General features: G+C 37.8%; 1 protein-coding gene across 1 annotated transcript in view; it reads left to right on the forward strand.

The window, feature by feature from the left end:
• The window catches only part of LOC118811018, a 60,196-nt gene that overhangs the window by 20,437 nt on the left and 25,137 nt on the right, over positions 1-14,622 (forward strand). Inside the window, exons 16-20 of the mRNA XM_036575213.1 lie at positions 1,163-1,216; positions 3,252-3,305; positions 5,735-5,788; positions 11,273-11,326; positions 11,473-11,517. Coding sequence (XP_036431106.1) covers positions 1,163-1,216; positions 3,252-3,305; positions 5,735-5,788; positions 11,273-11,326; positions 11,473-11,517 — 261 coding nt within the window. The remainder of the gene's footprint in view (positions 1-1,162; positions 1,217-3,251; positions 3,306-5,734; positions 5,789-11,272; positions 11,327-11,472; positions 11,518-14,622) is intronic.

Consider the following 14,622-nt stretch of genomic DNA (forward strand, 5'->3'; position numbering starts at 1 on the left):
CAGGCACGATTTTCGCTCTAGTTGTCTTACAGTCTGTTTTAAAGCTCCAGTATGATCATTATACCATGGGGTACCAAGGCTTTTTCTGCCTTAGTCTTTTACTTTTTAATGGAGCCACATCATCTAGAGTAATCGAAAAGTATCTTCTAAGCACTTGGTCAAGATATCTAATTTGATAGGATTAGATCGACAGCTGATGGAAGCTGATAGATGGCGGCCTATAGATTGTAATTAGTTAAACTGAATTCTTATTTGTTCCTCAATCACTTATATTAAGAAAAAAAATCAAAAGAAGAGAATTTGTAGCCTACTTTCTGTTTCATGCCTAAGGCTTTTGTATAAGGGGGAGGAGATGCATCAAAACCATGATCAGTAATAAGTTCGTTTAAATGACGGCCTTAGATGTAAGAGCTCTTATGTTAAGCAGTCCTACTTTTAGACCAAAGGTGCTGTCATTGAAAACTGATTTAACTGGTTTGATAAACTGTACATTACATTAGTAGAACAAACTTTATGAGGTTTTCTGAAATTTTGTTTTATTTGGGGAACAGACACAGCCTCAGTTGGGTGGAACTTATGTGGCTTCTCAGGGGGAAAAGTAGAAGCTTAGTCTATAGCATTAAAAGCACTTACCTGTCTGCTGTTGATACTACATACCCATCTGTTTTTAGCTACCATTACATCCAGTCTAACCTGATGTAGAACCTTATGTTCTCGGATAAGGTGAAAGACCCACGGCCCAGTGCCCAGTCACACCACAGGAATTTAAAACTCAAAATAATTGAATAATACAATTAAACATAATGAATACAACTTTTGATAAATCAATATTTGTTTGTCGTTTCATTGTTTATATTTGTCATAATTTGGATTTCAAAAATAATCCTACTGTAAAATCAACTTCTATTACTTTTTAGGCCCAGCCTGATCCTCACAAAGAGAAAGAAGAGGATATTAATACATCCCCAGTGGTGACTTAATTTCCTGTTTCAAATTCCTCAGACTCATGTCACATTTGCATTGTTGTAAAATCATTCCTCATATTGAATATAGTTAATTACACTGAGGAGTGAACAGGCCAATGCATATTTTAATGAGGTTCAAGTATAAATTATATATTTGTTCAAGCTGTGAGTGACTTTCAAACTGTTTCTATCTTTAGGTTTCTGCTCCTCAACAGCGACCTCAACCTCCCCAGAAACGCAAAAGTAGGCCGGTATGTACACAATCTCAACACTCTGACTGCAATGTTTTAACTGTTTATGTTGTTATATTTGCTCATTAAGACACAACTACATGAACTGTCATTTATAAATTTACATATTTTTTTATGCAACCCCATTTCCAAAAAAGGAATGCTGTGCAAATATAAACAAAATACAATGATATACAAATCATTTAAACCGTAAATTTCATTGCAAATAGTACAAAGATCAATCAGGACAAATCGCGATCTAACGTGACACCAAGATTTTTTACAGATGTACCTGATTCAACTGAGAAACTATTAAGTTTAAGTGTTAAATTAGACAGTTTGTTTCTAGCAGGTTTTGGATCAAGAAGAACCTCTGTTTTGTCTAAGTTGAGTAGGAGGAAGTTACTCGACATCCAGTCTTTTATGTTTTTTTTTTACAGAGTCCTCAATTTTATTAAGCTGAGGTTTGTCATCTGGTGACAAACTGTTTACGTTTACAAACTAGGATCTAGGATTATACTTATTGTTTTCTATGAGAGAGGATAGAGAGGCTGAACATGCTGCAGTAAATGCTCTTCTATAGTCTGTAAGGCTATAATCCCACCAGGCAGAATGGAGGGATTATAGCCTTATACTTTTAGTTTAGTCAGGTGCCATTTTCGCTCTAATTGTCTTACAGTCTGTTTTAAAGCTCAAGAATGATCATTATACCACGTGGCAGCTTTTTCCGCCTTATTGCTTTACTTTTTAATGGAGCCTCATCATCTAGAGTAGATTGAAAAGTATCCTCTAAGCACTTGGTCAAGATATGTAATTAGGTAGGATTAGATAGGCAGCTGATGGAAGCTGATAGATCTGAGAGGTTTCTGATTAACTTACAAGCTGTAGAGGATGTTATAGTCTGCTTAACACGATAGAATAGCGATTAACATTTATCATGACTAAAGCAAATTTCGTATGAGATTAAGTAATGATCTGAGACTGCTGTGCTCTGAGGGAGAATGGCTAAGTTATCTATGTTTAGACCTAAGGTCAGTATTAAGTCTAGAGTGTGGTTGTGGTAGTGTGTGGGCCCCTTTATGATTTGGGTGAAACCTACAGAGTCTAAGACAGATATACACGCCTTACTTAGTGGATCTTGAGGTTTGTCACAGTGGATATTAAAATCTCTGACAATTATCACTTTATTTGAAAATGTTATTAACCTTGTTAGAAACTCAGAGAATTCCTGTAAGAACTGAGAATTCGGCCCTGGTGGCCTGTAGACTGTAATTAGTGCAAAGGAATTCTTATTTGTTTCTCAAACACTTATATTAAGAAAAATAACTTCAAAAGAAGAGAATGTATAGCCTACTTTCTGGCTCACGCCTAAAGCTTTAGTATGGATGGATGCTATACCTCCACCCCGGCCGCTTAAACGAGGACTATGTGCATAACTGTAGCCTGGGGTATGTGGGGGGGGGGTGCAGTTAGAGCAAGATATTCATCAGGTCTATGATCAGTAATAAGTTCATTTAAATGACGGCCTTAGATGTAAGAGATCTTATATTAAGCAGTCCTACTTTTAGACCAAAGGTGCTGTCATTGAAACCTGATTTAACTGGTTTGATAAACTGTACATTACATTAGTAGAACAAACTTTATGAGGTTTTCTGAAATTTTGTTTTATTCGGGGAACAGACACAGCCTCAGTTGGGTGGAACTTATGTAGCTTCTCAGAGAGGGGAAAAGTAGAAGCATAGTCTATAGCATTAAAAGCACTTACCTGTCTGCTGTTGATACTACATACCCATCTGTTTTTAGCTACCATTACATCCAGTCTAACCTGATGTAGAACCTTCTCTATGTTCTCGGATAAGATGATAGACCCACGGCCCAGTGCCCAGTCACACCACAGGAATTTAAAACTCAAAGTAAAAACTGAATAATACAATTAAACATAATAAATAAAACTTTTGATAAATCAATATTTGTTTGTCGTTTCATTGTTTATATTTGTCATAATTTGCATTTCAAAAATAATCCTACTGTAAAATCAACTTCTATTACTTTTTAGGCCCAGCCTGACCCTCACAAAGAGAAAGAAGAGGATATTAACACTTCCCCAGTGGTGACTTAATTTCCTGTTTCGAATTCCTCAGACTCATGTCACATTTGCATTGTTGTAAAATCATTCCTCATATTGAATATAGTTAATTACACTGAGGAGTGAACAGGCCAATGCATATTTTAATGAGGTTCAAGTATAAATTATATATTTGTTCAAGCTGTGAGTGACTTTCAAACTGTTTCTATCTTTAGGTTTCTGCTCCTCAGCAGCGACCTCAACCTCCCCAGAAACGCAAAAGTAGGCCGGTATGTACACAATCTCAACACTCTGACTGCAATGTTTTAACTGTTTATGTTGTTATATTTGCTCAGTAAGACAGAACTACATGAACTGTCATTTATGAACATTTGTAAATTTTCAATTTCTGATTATTTAATTTTTTTCACAGCCATTAATTATCAGTTAATGTCTTTTTATGTTTTTAAAAAGTGTCTCCATATTTTTTATACAACCCCATTTCCATAAAAGGGATGCGGTGCAAAATGTAAATAAAAACAAAATCCAATGATGTGCAAATCATTTAGACGCTATATTTCATTGAAAATAGTACAAAGATCAATCAGGACAAATCGCGATCTAATGTGACACCAAGATTTTTTACAGATGTACCTGATTCAACTGAGAAACTATTAAGTTTAAGTGTTAAATTAGACAGTTTGTTTCTAGCAGGTTTTGGATCAAGAAGAACCTCTGTTTTGTCTAAGTTGAGTAGGAGGAAGTTACTCGACATCCAGTCTTTTATGTTTTTTTTTTTACAGAGTCCTCAATTTTATTAAGCTGAGGTTTGTCATCTGGTGACAAACTGTTTACATTTACAAACTAGGATCTAGGATTATACTTATTGTTTTCTATGAGAGAGGATAGAGAGGCTGAACATGCCGCAGTAAATGCTCTTCTATAGTCTGTAAGGCTATAATCCCACCAGGCAGAATGGAGGGATTATAGCCTTATACTTTTAGTTTAGTCAGGTGCCATTTTCGCTCTAATTGTCTTACAGTCTGTTTTAAAGCTCAAGAATGATCATTATACCACGTGGCAGCTTTTTCCACCTTATTGCTTTACTTTTTAATGGAGCCTCATCATCTAGAGTAGATTGAAAAGTATCCTCTAAGCACTTGGTCAAGATATGTAATTAGGTAGGATTAGATAGGCAGCTGATGGAAGCTGATAGATCTGAGAGGTTTCTGATTAACTTACAAGCTGTAGAGGATGTTATAGTCTGCTTAACACGATAGAATAGCGATTAACATTTATCATGACTAAAGCAAATTTCGTATGAGATTAAGTAATGATCTGAGACTGCTGTGCTCTGAGGGAGAATGGCTAAGTTATCTATGTTTAGACCTAAGGTCAGTATTAAGTCTAGAGTGTGGTTGTGGTAGTGTGTGGGCCCCTTTATGATTTGGGTGAAACCTACAGAGTCTAAGACAGATATACACGCCTTACTTAGTGGATCTTGAGGTTTGTCACAGTGGATATTAAAATCTCTGACAATTATCACTTTATTTGAAAATGTTATTAACCTTGTTAGAAACTCAGAGAATTCCTGTAAGAACTGAGAATTCGGCCCTGGTGGCCTGTAAATTGTAATTAGTGCAAAGGAATTCAAGATATTCATCAGGTCTATGATCAGTAATAAGTTCGTTTAAATGACGGCCTTAGATGTAAGAGCTCTTATGTTAAGCAGTCCTACTTTTAGACCAAAGGTGCTGTCATTGAAACCTGATTTAACTGGTTTGATAAACTGTACATTACATTAGTAGAACAAACTTTATGAGGTTTTCTGAAATTTTGTTTTATTTGGGGAACAGACACAGCCTCAGTTGGGTGGAACTTATGTGGCTTCTCAGGGGGAAAAGTAGAAGCTTAGTCTATAGCATTAAAAGCACTTACCTGTCTGCTGTTGATACTACATACCCATCTGTTTTTAGCTACCATTACATCCAGTCTAACCTGATGTAGAACCTTCTCTATGTTCTCGGATAAGATGATAGACCCACGGCCCAGTGCCCAGTCACACCACAGGAATTTAAAACTCAAAGTAAAAACTGAATAATACAATTAAACATAATAAATAAAACTTTTGATAAATCAATATTTGTGTGTCGTTTTATTGTTTATATTTGTCATAATTTGGATTTCAAAAATAATCCTACTGTAAAATCAACTTCTATTACTTTTTAGGCCCAGCCTGACCCTCACAAAGAGAAAGAAGAGGATATTAACACTTCCCCAGTGGTGACTTAATTTCCTGTTTCAAATTCCTCAGACTCATGTCATATTTGCATTGTTGTAAAATCATTCCTCATATTGAATATAGTTAATTACACTGAGGAGTGAACAGGCCAATGCATATTTTAATGAGGTGCATGTATAAATTATATATTTGTTGAAGCTGTGAGTGACTTTCAAACTGTTTCTATCTTTAGGTTTCTGCTCCTCAGCAGCGACCTCAACCTCCCCAGAAACGCAAAAGTAGGCCGGTATGTACACAATCTCAACACTCTAACTGCAATGTTTTAACTGTTTATGTTGTTATATTTGCTCAGTAAGACACAACTACATGAACTGTCATTTATGAACAATTTTCAAAATTTTCAGAATTTCTGATTAATTATTTTTTTCACAGCCATTAATTATCAGTTAATGTTTTCTTAAATGTTTTTAAAAAGTGTCTCCAAATTTTTTTTTTTTTACAACCCCTTTTCCAAAAAGGGATGCTGTGCAAAATGTAAATATAAACAAAATACAATGATATACAAATCATTTAAACCATAAATTTCATTGCAAATAGTACAAAGACAGCATATATAATGTTGAAACTGAGAAATTTTATTGTTTTTTTTTTTAAATATATGCCCATGTTGAATTTGATGCTAACAACACATTCCAAGAAATTTGGGACGGGGGCAACAAAAGGCTGGTAAAGTTGTGTAATGCTAAAAAAACACCTGGTGAATAACATGGCAACAGTTTAGTAACACGATTGGGTATAAAACAGCATCTCAGTGGCGGAGTCTTTCAGAAGTAAAGATGAGGAGGGGTTCACTACTCTGTGAAAGACTGAATGGGCAAATAGTGCAAAAATTCAAGAATAATGCTTCTCAACATAAAATACCAAAGAATATTTGCTTTTCATCATCTACGGCACATAATATCATTAAAAGGCTCAGAGAATCTGGAGAAATCTCTGTATGTGAGGGACAAGGCCAAAAACCAGTATCTGCTGGCCGTGATCTTTGGGCCCTCAGGCAGCACTGCATTAAACACAGACATGATTCTGTAGTGGAAATCACTGCATGGGCTCAGAAACACTTCTGAAAACCGCTGTCTGTGAAAACAGTTCATCACTGCATCCACAAATGCTAATTAAAACTCTAAAATGCAAAGAAGAAAACAGGATCCAGAAATGCTGCCACCTTCTGGAAAAGTGTCCTGTGGTCTGACGAATCAACATTTGAAATTCTTTTTGGAAATCATGGACACTGTGTCCTCCAGGCTAAAAACCACTCAGCTTGTTATTAGTGCACAGTTCAAAAGCCAGTATTCATGACAGTGTAAGGGGGCATTAGTGCACATGGCACAGGTGGGACGACGTCTTTTCAGTAGGGCCTTGATTATTTCTGCAAGACTATGTAAAACCACATTGTGATAAACTGACCTGCCTGCAGTCCAGACCCGTCACCACTGAAAACATTTGTTGCATTATGAAATGAAAAATATGACAAATGAGCCCCTGAACTGATGAGCAGCTGAAATCCTGTATCAAACAAGAACAGAAAACATTTCACTTTCTAAATTACAGCAGCGTCTCCTCAGTTCCCAAACGCTTACAGAGTGCTGTTAAAGAAGAGGTGATGAAACTCAGTGGTAAACAGGCCCCCGTCCCAACTTTTTTGGAATGTGTTGTTGGCATCAAATTCAAAATGGGCATATATTTTTCAAAAAACAATAAAATTTCTCACTTTTAACATTTGATATGATGTCTTTGTAGTATTTTCCATTAAAATATGGTTTACATGATTTGCACATCATAGCAGTTTTATATGCATTCTGTACAGCATCCCAACTTTTTTGGAAATGGTGTTGTATGTTAATCATAGGTACATAACTGTTCACAGGAAAACATTTGTTTTCTCTCTTGACTCTTGGAAATAGGATTAATTACTTTTGAGAAAATATAGAGGCCTGAAAAAATAAAAAATAAAACTACATAAAACCAGGTCCAGATCATCTCATGGTCTTCTATGCCGCTTATCATTCTGGGTCGTGGGGGGAGCTGGAGCCATACATCCAGTGTTATTTCCTTAAACATAATATGAATTTTCTGACAAAATGTATGCATTCACATGTAGTGACCATCATCTTTTCTACAACCTAATTTCCCAAAAAGTTGGGATGCTGTGCAAAATGTGAATAAAATAGAAAAACACAAAGTGCAAATCAATAACCTTATATTTACTACTAATATACTAATTGAAAATAGTATAAAGGCAACATGTCAGATGTTGAAATATTATGTATTTTAAAAAATATATGCCTATTTTAAATTTGATACCAGCAAAACATTTCAAAAAGTAGGGACAGGGGCAGGTTTACCAGTGTGCTGCATCACTACTTCTCTTAATAACACTCTGTAAGCGTTTGGGAACTGAGGAGACCAACCTTGCAGAAGACGTCATCTGGATGTGTTGCTCCAAAACCTGTATATATATCATTCAGCATTAATGGTGCCTTCACAGGTGTGCAGGTCACCCATACCATGTGCACTAATGCTCATCCATTCCATCATGGATGCTGGCTTTTGAACTGTGTGCTGATAATAAGCTGAATGGTCCCTCTCCTCTTTAGCCCTGAGGATACAGTGTCCATGATTTACCAAAATGAATTTTAAATTTTGACCTCGGACCACAGGACACTTTTCCATTTTGCTTCAAATCATCTTAAATGGGCTTGAGCCCAGACAAGGCAGTGGCATTTCTGCATCCTATTTAAATGTGTTTTTTTCTGTGCTTTTTAGAGTTTTAACTTTATTTAACTTTATAATAGACAGTGGTTTTCAGAAGTGTTCCTGAGCCCCTGCAGTGATTTCTACTGCAGAATAGTGCCTGTTTTTAATGCAGTGTCACCAGAGGCCCCAAGATCACGGCCAGCCACTATTAGTTTTCAGCCTTGTCACTTGCATACAGAGATTTCTCTGGATTACCTCTGAATATTTTAACCCTTAAATTAACCCTATTAGTTAACCCTCCACTGGGAGTATAATGGGATGTTTTTTGGCATTACACAATTTACTTGTCTTTTTTTGCCCTTGACCCAACTTTTTTGAAAAAAAATGATGCTGGCATCAATTTCAAATTGGGCATATACTTTTCAAAAGAAAATAAAATTTCTTAGTTTCACCATTTGATATATTGTCTATACTATTTTCACTTATATATGGGTTTTAAATGAATTGCATTCTGTTTTTATTTACATTTTGCAGTGTCCCAACTTTTTTGGAAATGGGGTTGTACATCAGCCCAAAATTTTAACCAATTTTGTATACAATGTAGACTGCGACATTCTGCATACAGTGATACTCTGCATAACAAATGTGTAAAGGCCACTTTGAAACAACTAAATATAATTTTGCAAAAAAAAAAACAAAAAAAAACCAAAAAAAACAAAACTCACATATCCCAACTGACATATGATTCAACACAATGCAGGTCAGCTCCTTCCTCAGACGGGAGTAGGGCTGGTTCATTGGTATGGGGATGGGGAGACAGAGCTGGTTCACTGGTAGAGACAGGGTGATAGGAGACAGGGCTCGTCATGCATAAGGGGCTGGTTCTTTGGAAGGGTATGGGAAAGGTGGGACAGGGCTTTTTTGTGGGTGGGGTATGGGGATAAGGAGACAGGGCTGGTTTATTGGTGGGGTATGGGCATGGGGAGACTGGGGCTGGTTTGTTAATAGGGCAGTGGGGAAGAGGAGATAGGACTGGTTCACTGGAGGGGTATGAGGATGGGGAGACACGGCTGCTTCATAGGTAGGGATATGAAGATGGGGAGACAGTCATTGGTAGGGGCTTGTTTGTCTGTAGGGGAATGGGGATGAGGAGACAAAGCTGGTTCATTCGTAGGCATATGGGGATGGGATGACAGCTGGTTCTTTAGTAGGGCTGTGGGGATGGGGAGACAAGGCTGGTTCATTGGTAGGAGTATGGGGGGAACAGAGATGGTTCATCCACAGGAGGCTGGTTCTTTGATAGGGCAATGGGGACTGGGAAACAGGGCTTGTTCATTGGTAGGGCTGTGGGGATGTGGAGACAGGTCTGGTTCATTGATATGGGTATGGGGGTGGGAAGACAGAGCTGGTCCTTTAGTAGGGCTGGGGGGTGGGGAGACAGGGCTGTTTTTTTCACTGGAATATGGGGATGTGGAGACAGGGCTGGTTCATTGGTAGGGGTATCAGCAGAGAGACAGGCCTGCTAAGTCTGAAGCTGCATCTGTTGGGCCTGTCACCAGGCAGGGGCAGGGGTAGCTGATTTATTTAGAATACCTTGCTAAAGTTTGCCTGCATTGATTAAATGCTAAAAGATGAACGAAATATGACAAAGTAGTCATTTCTAATCATCACTTTAATCAGCTCTTGACTTCTACCCAATTATGAAGCTGAATAATTAAAGCTGAAAAAGCCAGATATCTCTGTAGTGATCAGGGACAGCAGCATCTTCAGCATCAACTAGTGTTGCTTGTGTGGTAAATGATCATAGCTTATGACAAAAACTGCTTATCCAATAACTTGAGAAGTAAAAGAGCACAAAGCCTAACAGCACAAAGGAATGAGATCTTTTTGGCATGATTTGGACGTTGATGGGGGCTGAGTGATGTCACATTATTATTATTATTATTATTATTATTATTATTATTTTATTATTATTTTTTTGCCTATAACTTGATAAATACAACAGCACCAACATTTCTTTTAATGGCACAAACAAAGCACAAATGAATGAGACTGTATTGGTGTGATTTAGTTGCTTATTGGGGGGCTGAGTGATGTCACAGGTAATAAAATATAATGTTTAATTTCTCAATAACGCTGCCAGCACAAACTCCTATGGCACAAACCAGCCAAATGCAGCAGTATTTTTATCCCATTTGTGACCACATGGGGGCCAGCTTCATGGAGGTCTACACATTGGACATTTGTGCAGCATTGCATAGAAGATACAGCACAAAGTGCAGCTACATCATATAGAATGTATCACAATGAGAACAGCAAGTTCAGTTTATACCCTTTTCATATATAAATGTAACTATCTGTGAACTGTCTATTTCTGGGCATAAGGAAACAAATATATAAAAACTGTTTTTTCATATCCACAGGTTCAGTCCTGCCATTGTTTTGTTTTGTTCTACTCTACAGTTTTAGATTATCTAGGATAATGACTGCACTGTGGTCAGTAATGGCCTATAACCTCACATCATTCTATAGCAAGACAGCATGTTTAAAAAATATATAGTCTAGAAACTTGCTTCTGTATCTATACAACCACAGGTCAACACAGTTTTATTCTGGATGAAATGGATGAGAAAATAATTGACTTGATTAATTCAATTTTATATTAAACTATATTATAAATGCTTAAAGACACTTGATTCTATATGCAAGTTTACAAACCAGGCCAATTAAGGAAAAAGAAAGTTTACTCTAAACCTATAATGTGCTGTAGACGTTAGTTTGAGATACTAATACTTTCAGATAATCTGATTATTTGGTTTGTATGTATGTATGTATTATTTATTTATGCTTGCCACAAAGTTTTGTTTGGTCAAAGCTTTTAAAAAGACCTTCTGGTATCATGTTGCTCCACAGTCATCGCATAACCTGCTCTGATGTCATAAATATTTCCTGACAACCAAAATTTATTGTATCAAACATTTGTGAATTACAGTTAAAGTGTTTTTTCTGTGTTTAGGAGCAGCCTGTTCAACAGAAAGAGAAACAACAGAATGTAAACGCTGCTCGAGTGGTGAGATCATTTTTCATATTGACATTGTCCTAAAATCATTCTCCATCAAATAATCTAATAAACTTAACCTAAAGAAATAAAATTCACTTAATTCAATGGAAAAATAAATGCAAGTACACATTTAATTTTCTCTGTTTCTCTTTAAGGGTCCTCCTCTTCCTACAGGCAGACAACAAACTCAAAGACCCACAGTATGTACACACACACACACACACACACACACACACACACAGACGCAAACACACACACACACAGACACAAACACACACACACACACACGCACACACACACCTACACAGACGCAAACACACACACACACAGACGCAAACACACACACACACACAGACGCAAACACACACACACACACACAGACGCAAACACACACACACACACAGACGCAAACACACACACGCGTGCACACACACAAACACACACACACACACAGACGCAAACACACACACACGCAAACACACACACACACAGACGCAAACACACACGCGCGCACACACACAAACACACACACACACACACAGATGCAAACACACACACACACACACACGCGCACACACACACACAGACGCAAACACACACACAGACGCAAACACACACACACAGACGCAAACACACACGCACACACACACACACAGACGCAAACACACACACACACACACACACACACGCGTGCGCACACACACAAACACACACACACACACACAGATGCAAACACACACACACACACACACACACACACACACACACACAGACGCAAACACACACACAGACGCAAACACACACACACACACAAACACACACACACAGACGCAAACACACACACACACACACGCACACACACAGACGCAACACACACACGCACACACACACACAGATGCAAACACACACACACACACACAGACGCAAACACACACACGCACACGCACACACACACACAGACGCAAACACACACACACAGACGCAAACACACACACGCACACACACACAGACGCAAACACACACACACACAGACGCAAACACACACACACACGCACACACACACACACAGACGCAAACACACACACGCACACACACACAGACGCAAACACACACACACACACACGTGCGCACACACACTAACACACACAAACACACACACACACACACAAACACACACACACAAACACAAACACACACACACACACACACAAACACACTAATAATAAATAACATTCATCTACATTTATTATTGCACAGTTAAATTATATTTGCATTTGAAAAACAAGAAAAATGATTTTAGTACATGCAAAAGATTGGATACCCCACTCATAAAATCTCATAACTGAATTCTCATTAGGCCTTAATTGACTTGTTAGGCATTAGAAATTATACACCAACACCAGGTTTTCATTATTTCATAAATTTAAAAAATGATTTAATGTGTTAATCTGACACTACTTGGATAGATTAGCAAGCTACCAGCTAGTTACGTTAGTGTTATCAAACTGTAGAGAACATAAAGGAAAGATGATGGCATGATAGCCGAAAACACAACACGTAAAGGTGTGTGCTAGTTATACGACTTGTGATTGGACAAATGTGAAATCTTTGACATTTGCCATCGAATTAAAGCCCATCACAAAAAATACTCACAGTATCTTTCACCATGTTTAGGTGTTTATACATCAAATCAGGTGATGGAACACCATATTCCTGCGTAAACACCACAACTGCAGCTTATATATGCTTATAGTATAATTACACAAACAGAGTCTAATCTACACACATTTTTTATTAAAGGAAATTCCCAAAAAAGCTGTTAAAAACTAAATCAAATAAACAATGACTATCCACTGAACAATAACAAATACAACATGCACTTGTACTTTGCTGACACTCATGCTCAAACTGTTCTTGTCTAGAATGTAGCATAGAAACAACATCTTTGCTTTGTGTAACACTTCTCTGCCTTAACATGTAGGCCATTGTCTAGTAGACAGTCCAGGACCTGACTGACATGTTTGAAGTCCTCTGTAATCTATGTATGGCCTTGAATGCCCATTTTCCTTTTCTATAAAAATAAAACAGTGGTGGCAGGAAATGTAGAGGGTGGTATATACAATATATATTATACCTTAAGAGCCTCATCAGTGTACTCCTCTAGCACTTGGGTTTACGGTAATGAAAAGGGGTATATTCTTTTTCTAGAAGGTGACGTATTGGGGAGCAAGACATGACACAATCCCAAGGCCTTTGTGGACGTAACTGGGCTGCCTTGGTTTGACTGAAAACCTCAGCAAATGACTAGTAACAAGTAGTGGCCTTTAGTAGTAGTGCCATGACAGGGAATAGACAGTCTCTTAGCGAATCTCATTTCACATGCAATAATCAACAAATTTCTGTTATAGAATGTTGTGTAAATGACTTGGGATGTTTGGGACAGGTAGCACATGTGATCAGCATTGCCGCAGTAGAAGCACAATTGTTCACTGCACCTCCTGGGCTGGGAAGCTGTAGCAGCCAATGTAAGAGCTGAGATATTTTCCTATGGCGCGGTTCCTGTCATGTCATTCTTTTCTTTATGCTCGCTGAATCCATGTTAAGGTGAAGTTTCCTGTAACATCAAGGAACAGACTAAAAAGTGGACCCAGTTGTGAGCTAACTTTATTACACCCAGAGAAAAATACAAACAGTCCAAGGCATCCAAAACAAAGATGAAATCCAAAAATCAGAAAAAAAAAAACAATACACAAGCAGCAGGTCAGTCAATATAAAAACACAAAAAACAATGAGTAATAAGGCTTAGAATTGCAGAGTAGGATCTGGCAAGACTTCACAAAGACACTAATAAAATACAGGCTATATGTAGAGACAGTGAGGATAAAACAAGCTTCAGGTGAACAATTAGCAATTAAAACTGAGAGTGACCTCTGCAGGCGGAGAGGGGAATCTCCAGCCAAGAATGTAGTAGCCAGGTATTTTTTTCCAAGTCTGTTTCTCTGCTGTCTTACTCAACCATGGCATCTCCTGCATCTCTCCTGGCTATCATTCCTTTGTCTATTAGCCATAACTTTATACAACTCCCAATGACGAGGCAAATTGTATAGCACTGGTCCTGCCAATGCAATGTCAGAATGGTCTGTGGATGTGGATTTTCAACTCAATTCGCAACTGCCCAAGCCTCACTTCCTGGCAATCTCTTTTGTCTACTCAGGCTCTAAACTCTGAAGCTGATTTGACTTCTGTATTCATTCTTCTTGCTTATCTGGTGACTTTGTTCAAAATAACAACTTTAGCATCTTCAA

This window comes from Colossoma macropomum, unplaced genomic scaffold (genome assembly GCF_904425465.1).
Source record: "Colossoma macropomum unplaced genomic scaffold, Colossoma_macropomum, whole genome shotgun sequence".
In the NCBI taxonomy this organism is placed as follows: Eukaryota; Metazoa; Chordata; class Actinopteri; order Characiformes; family Serrasalmidae; genus Colossoma; species Colossoma macropomum.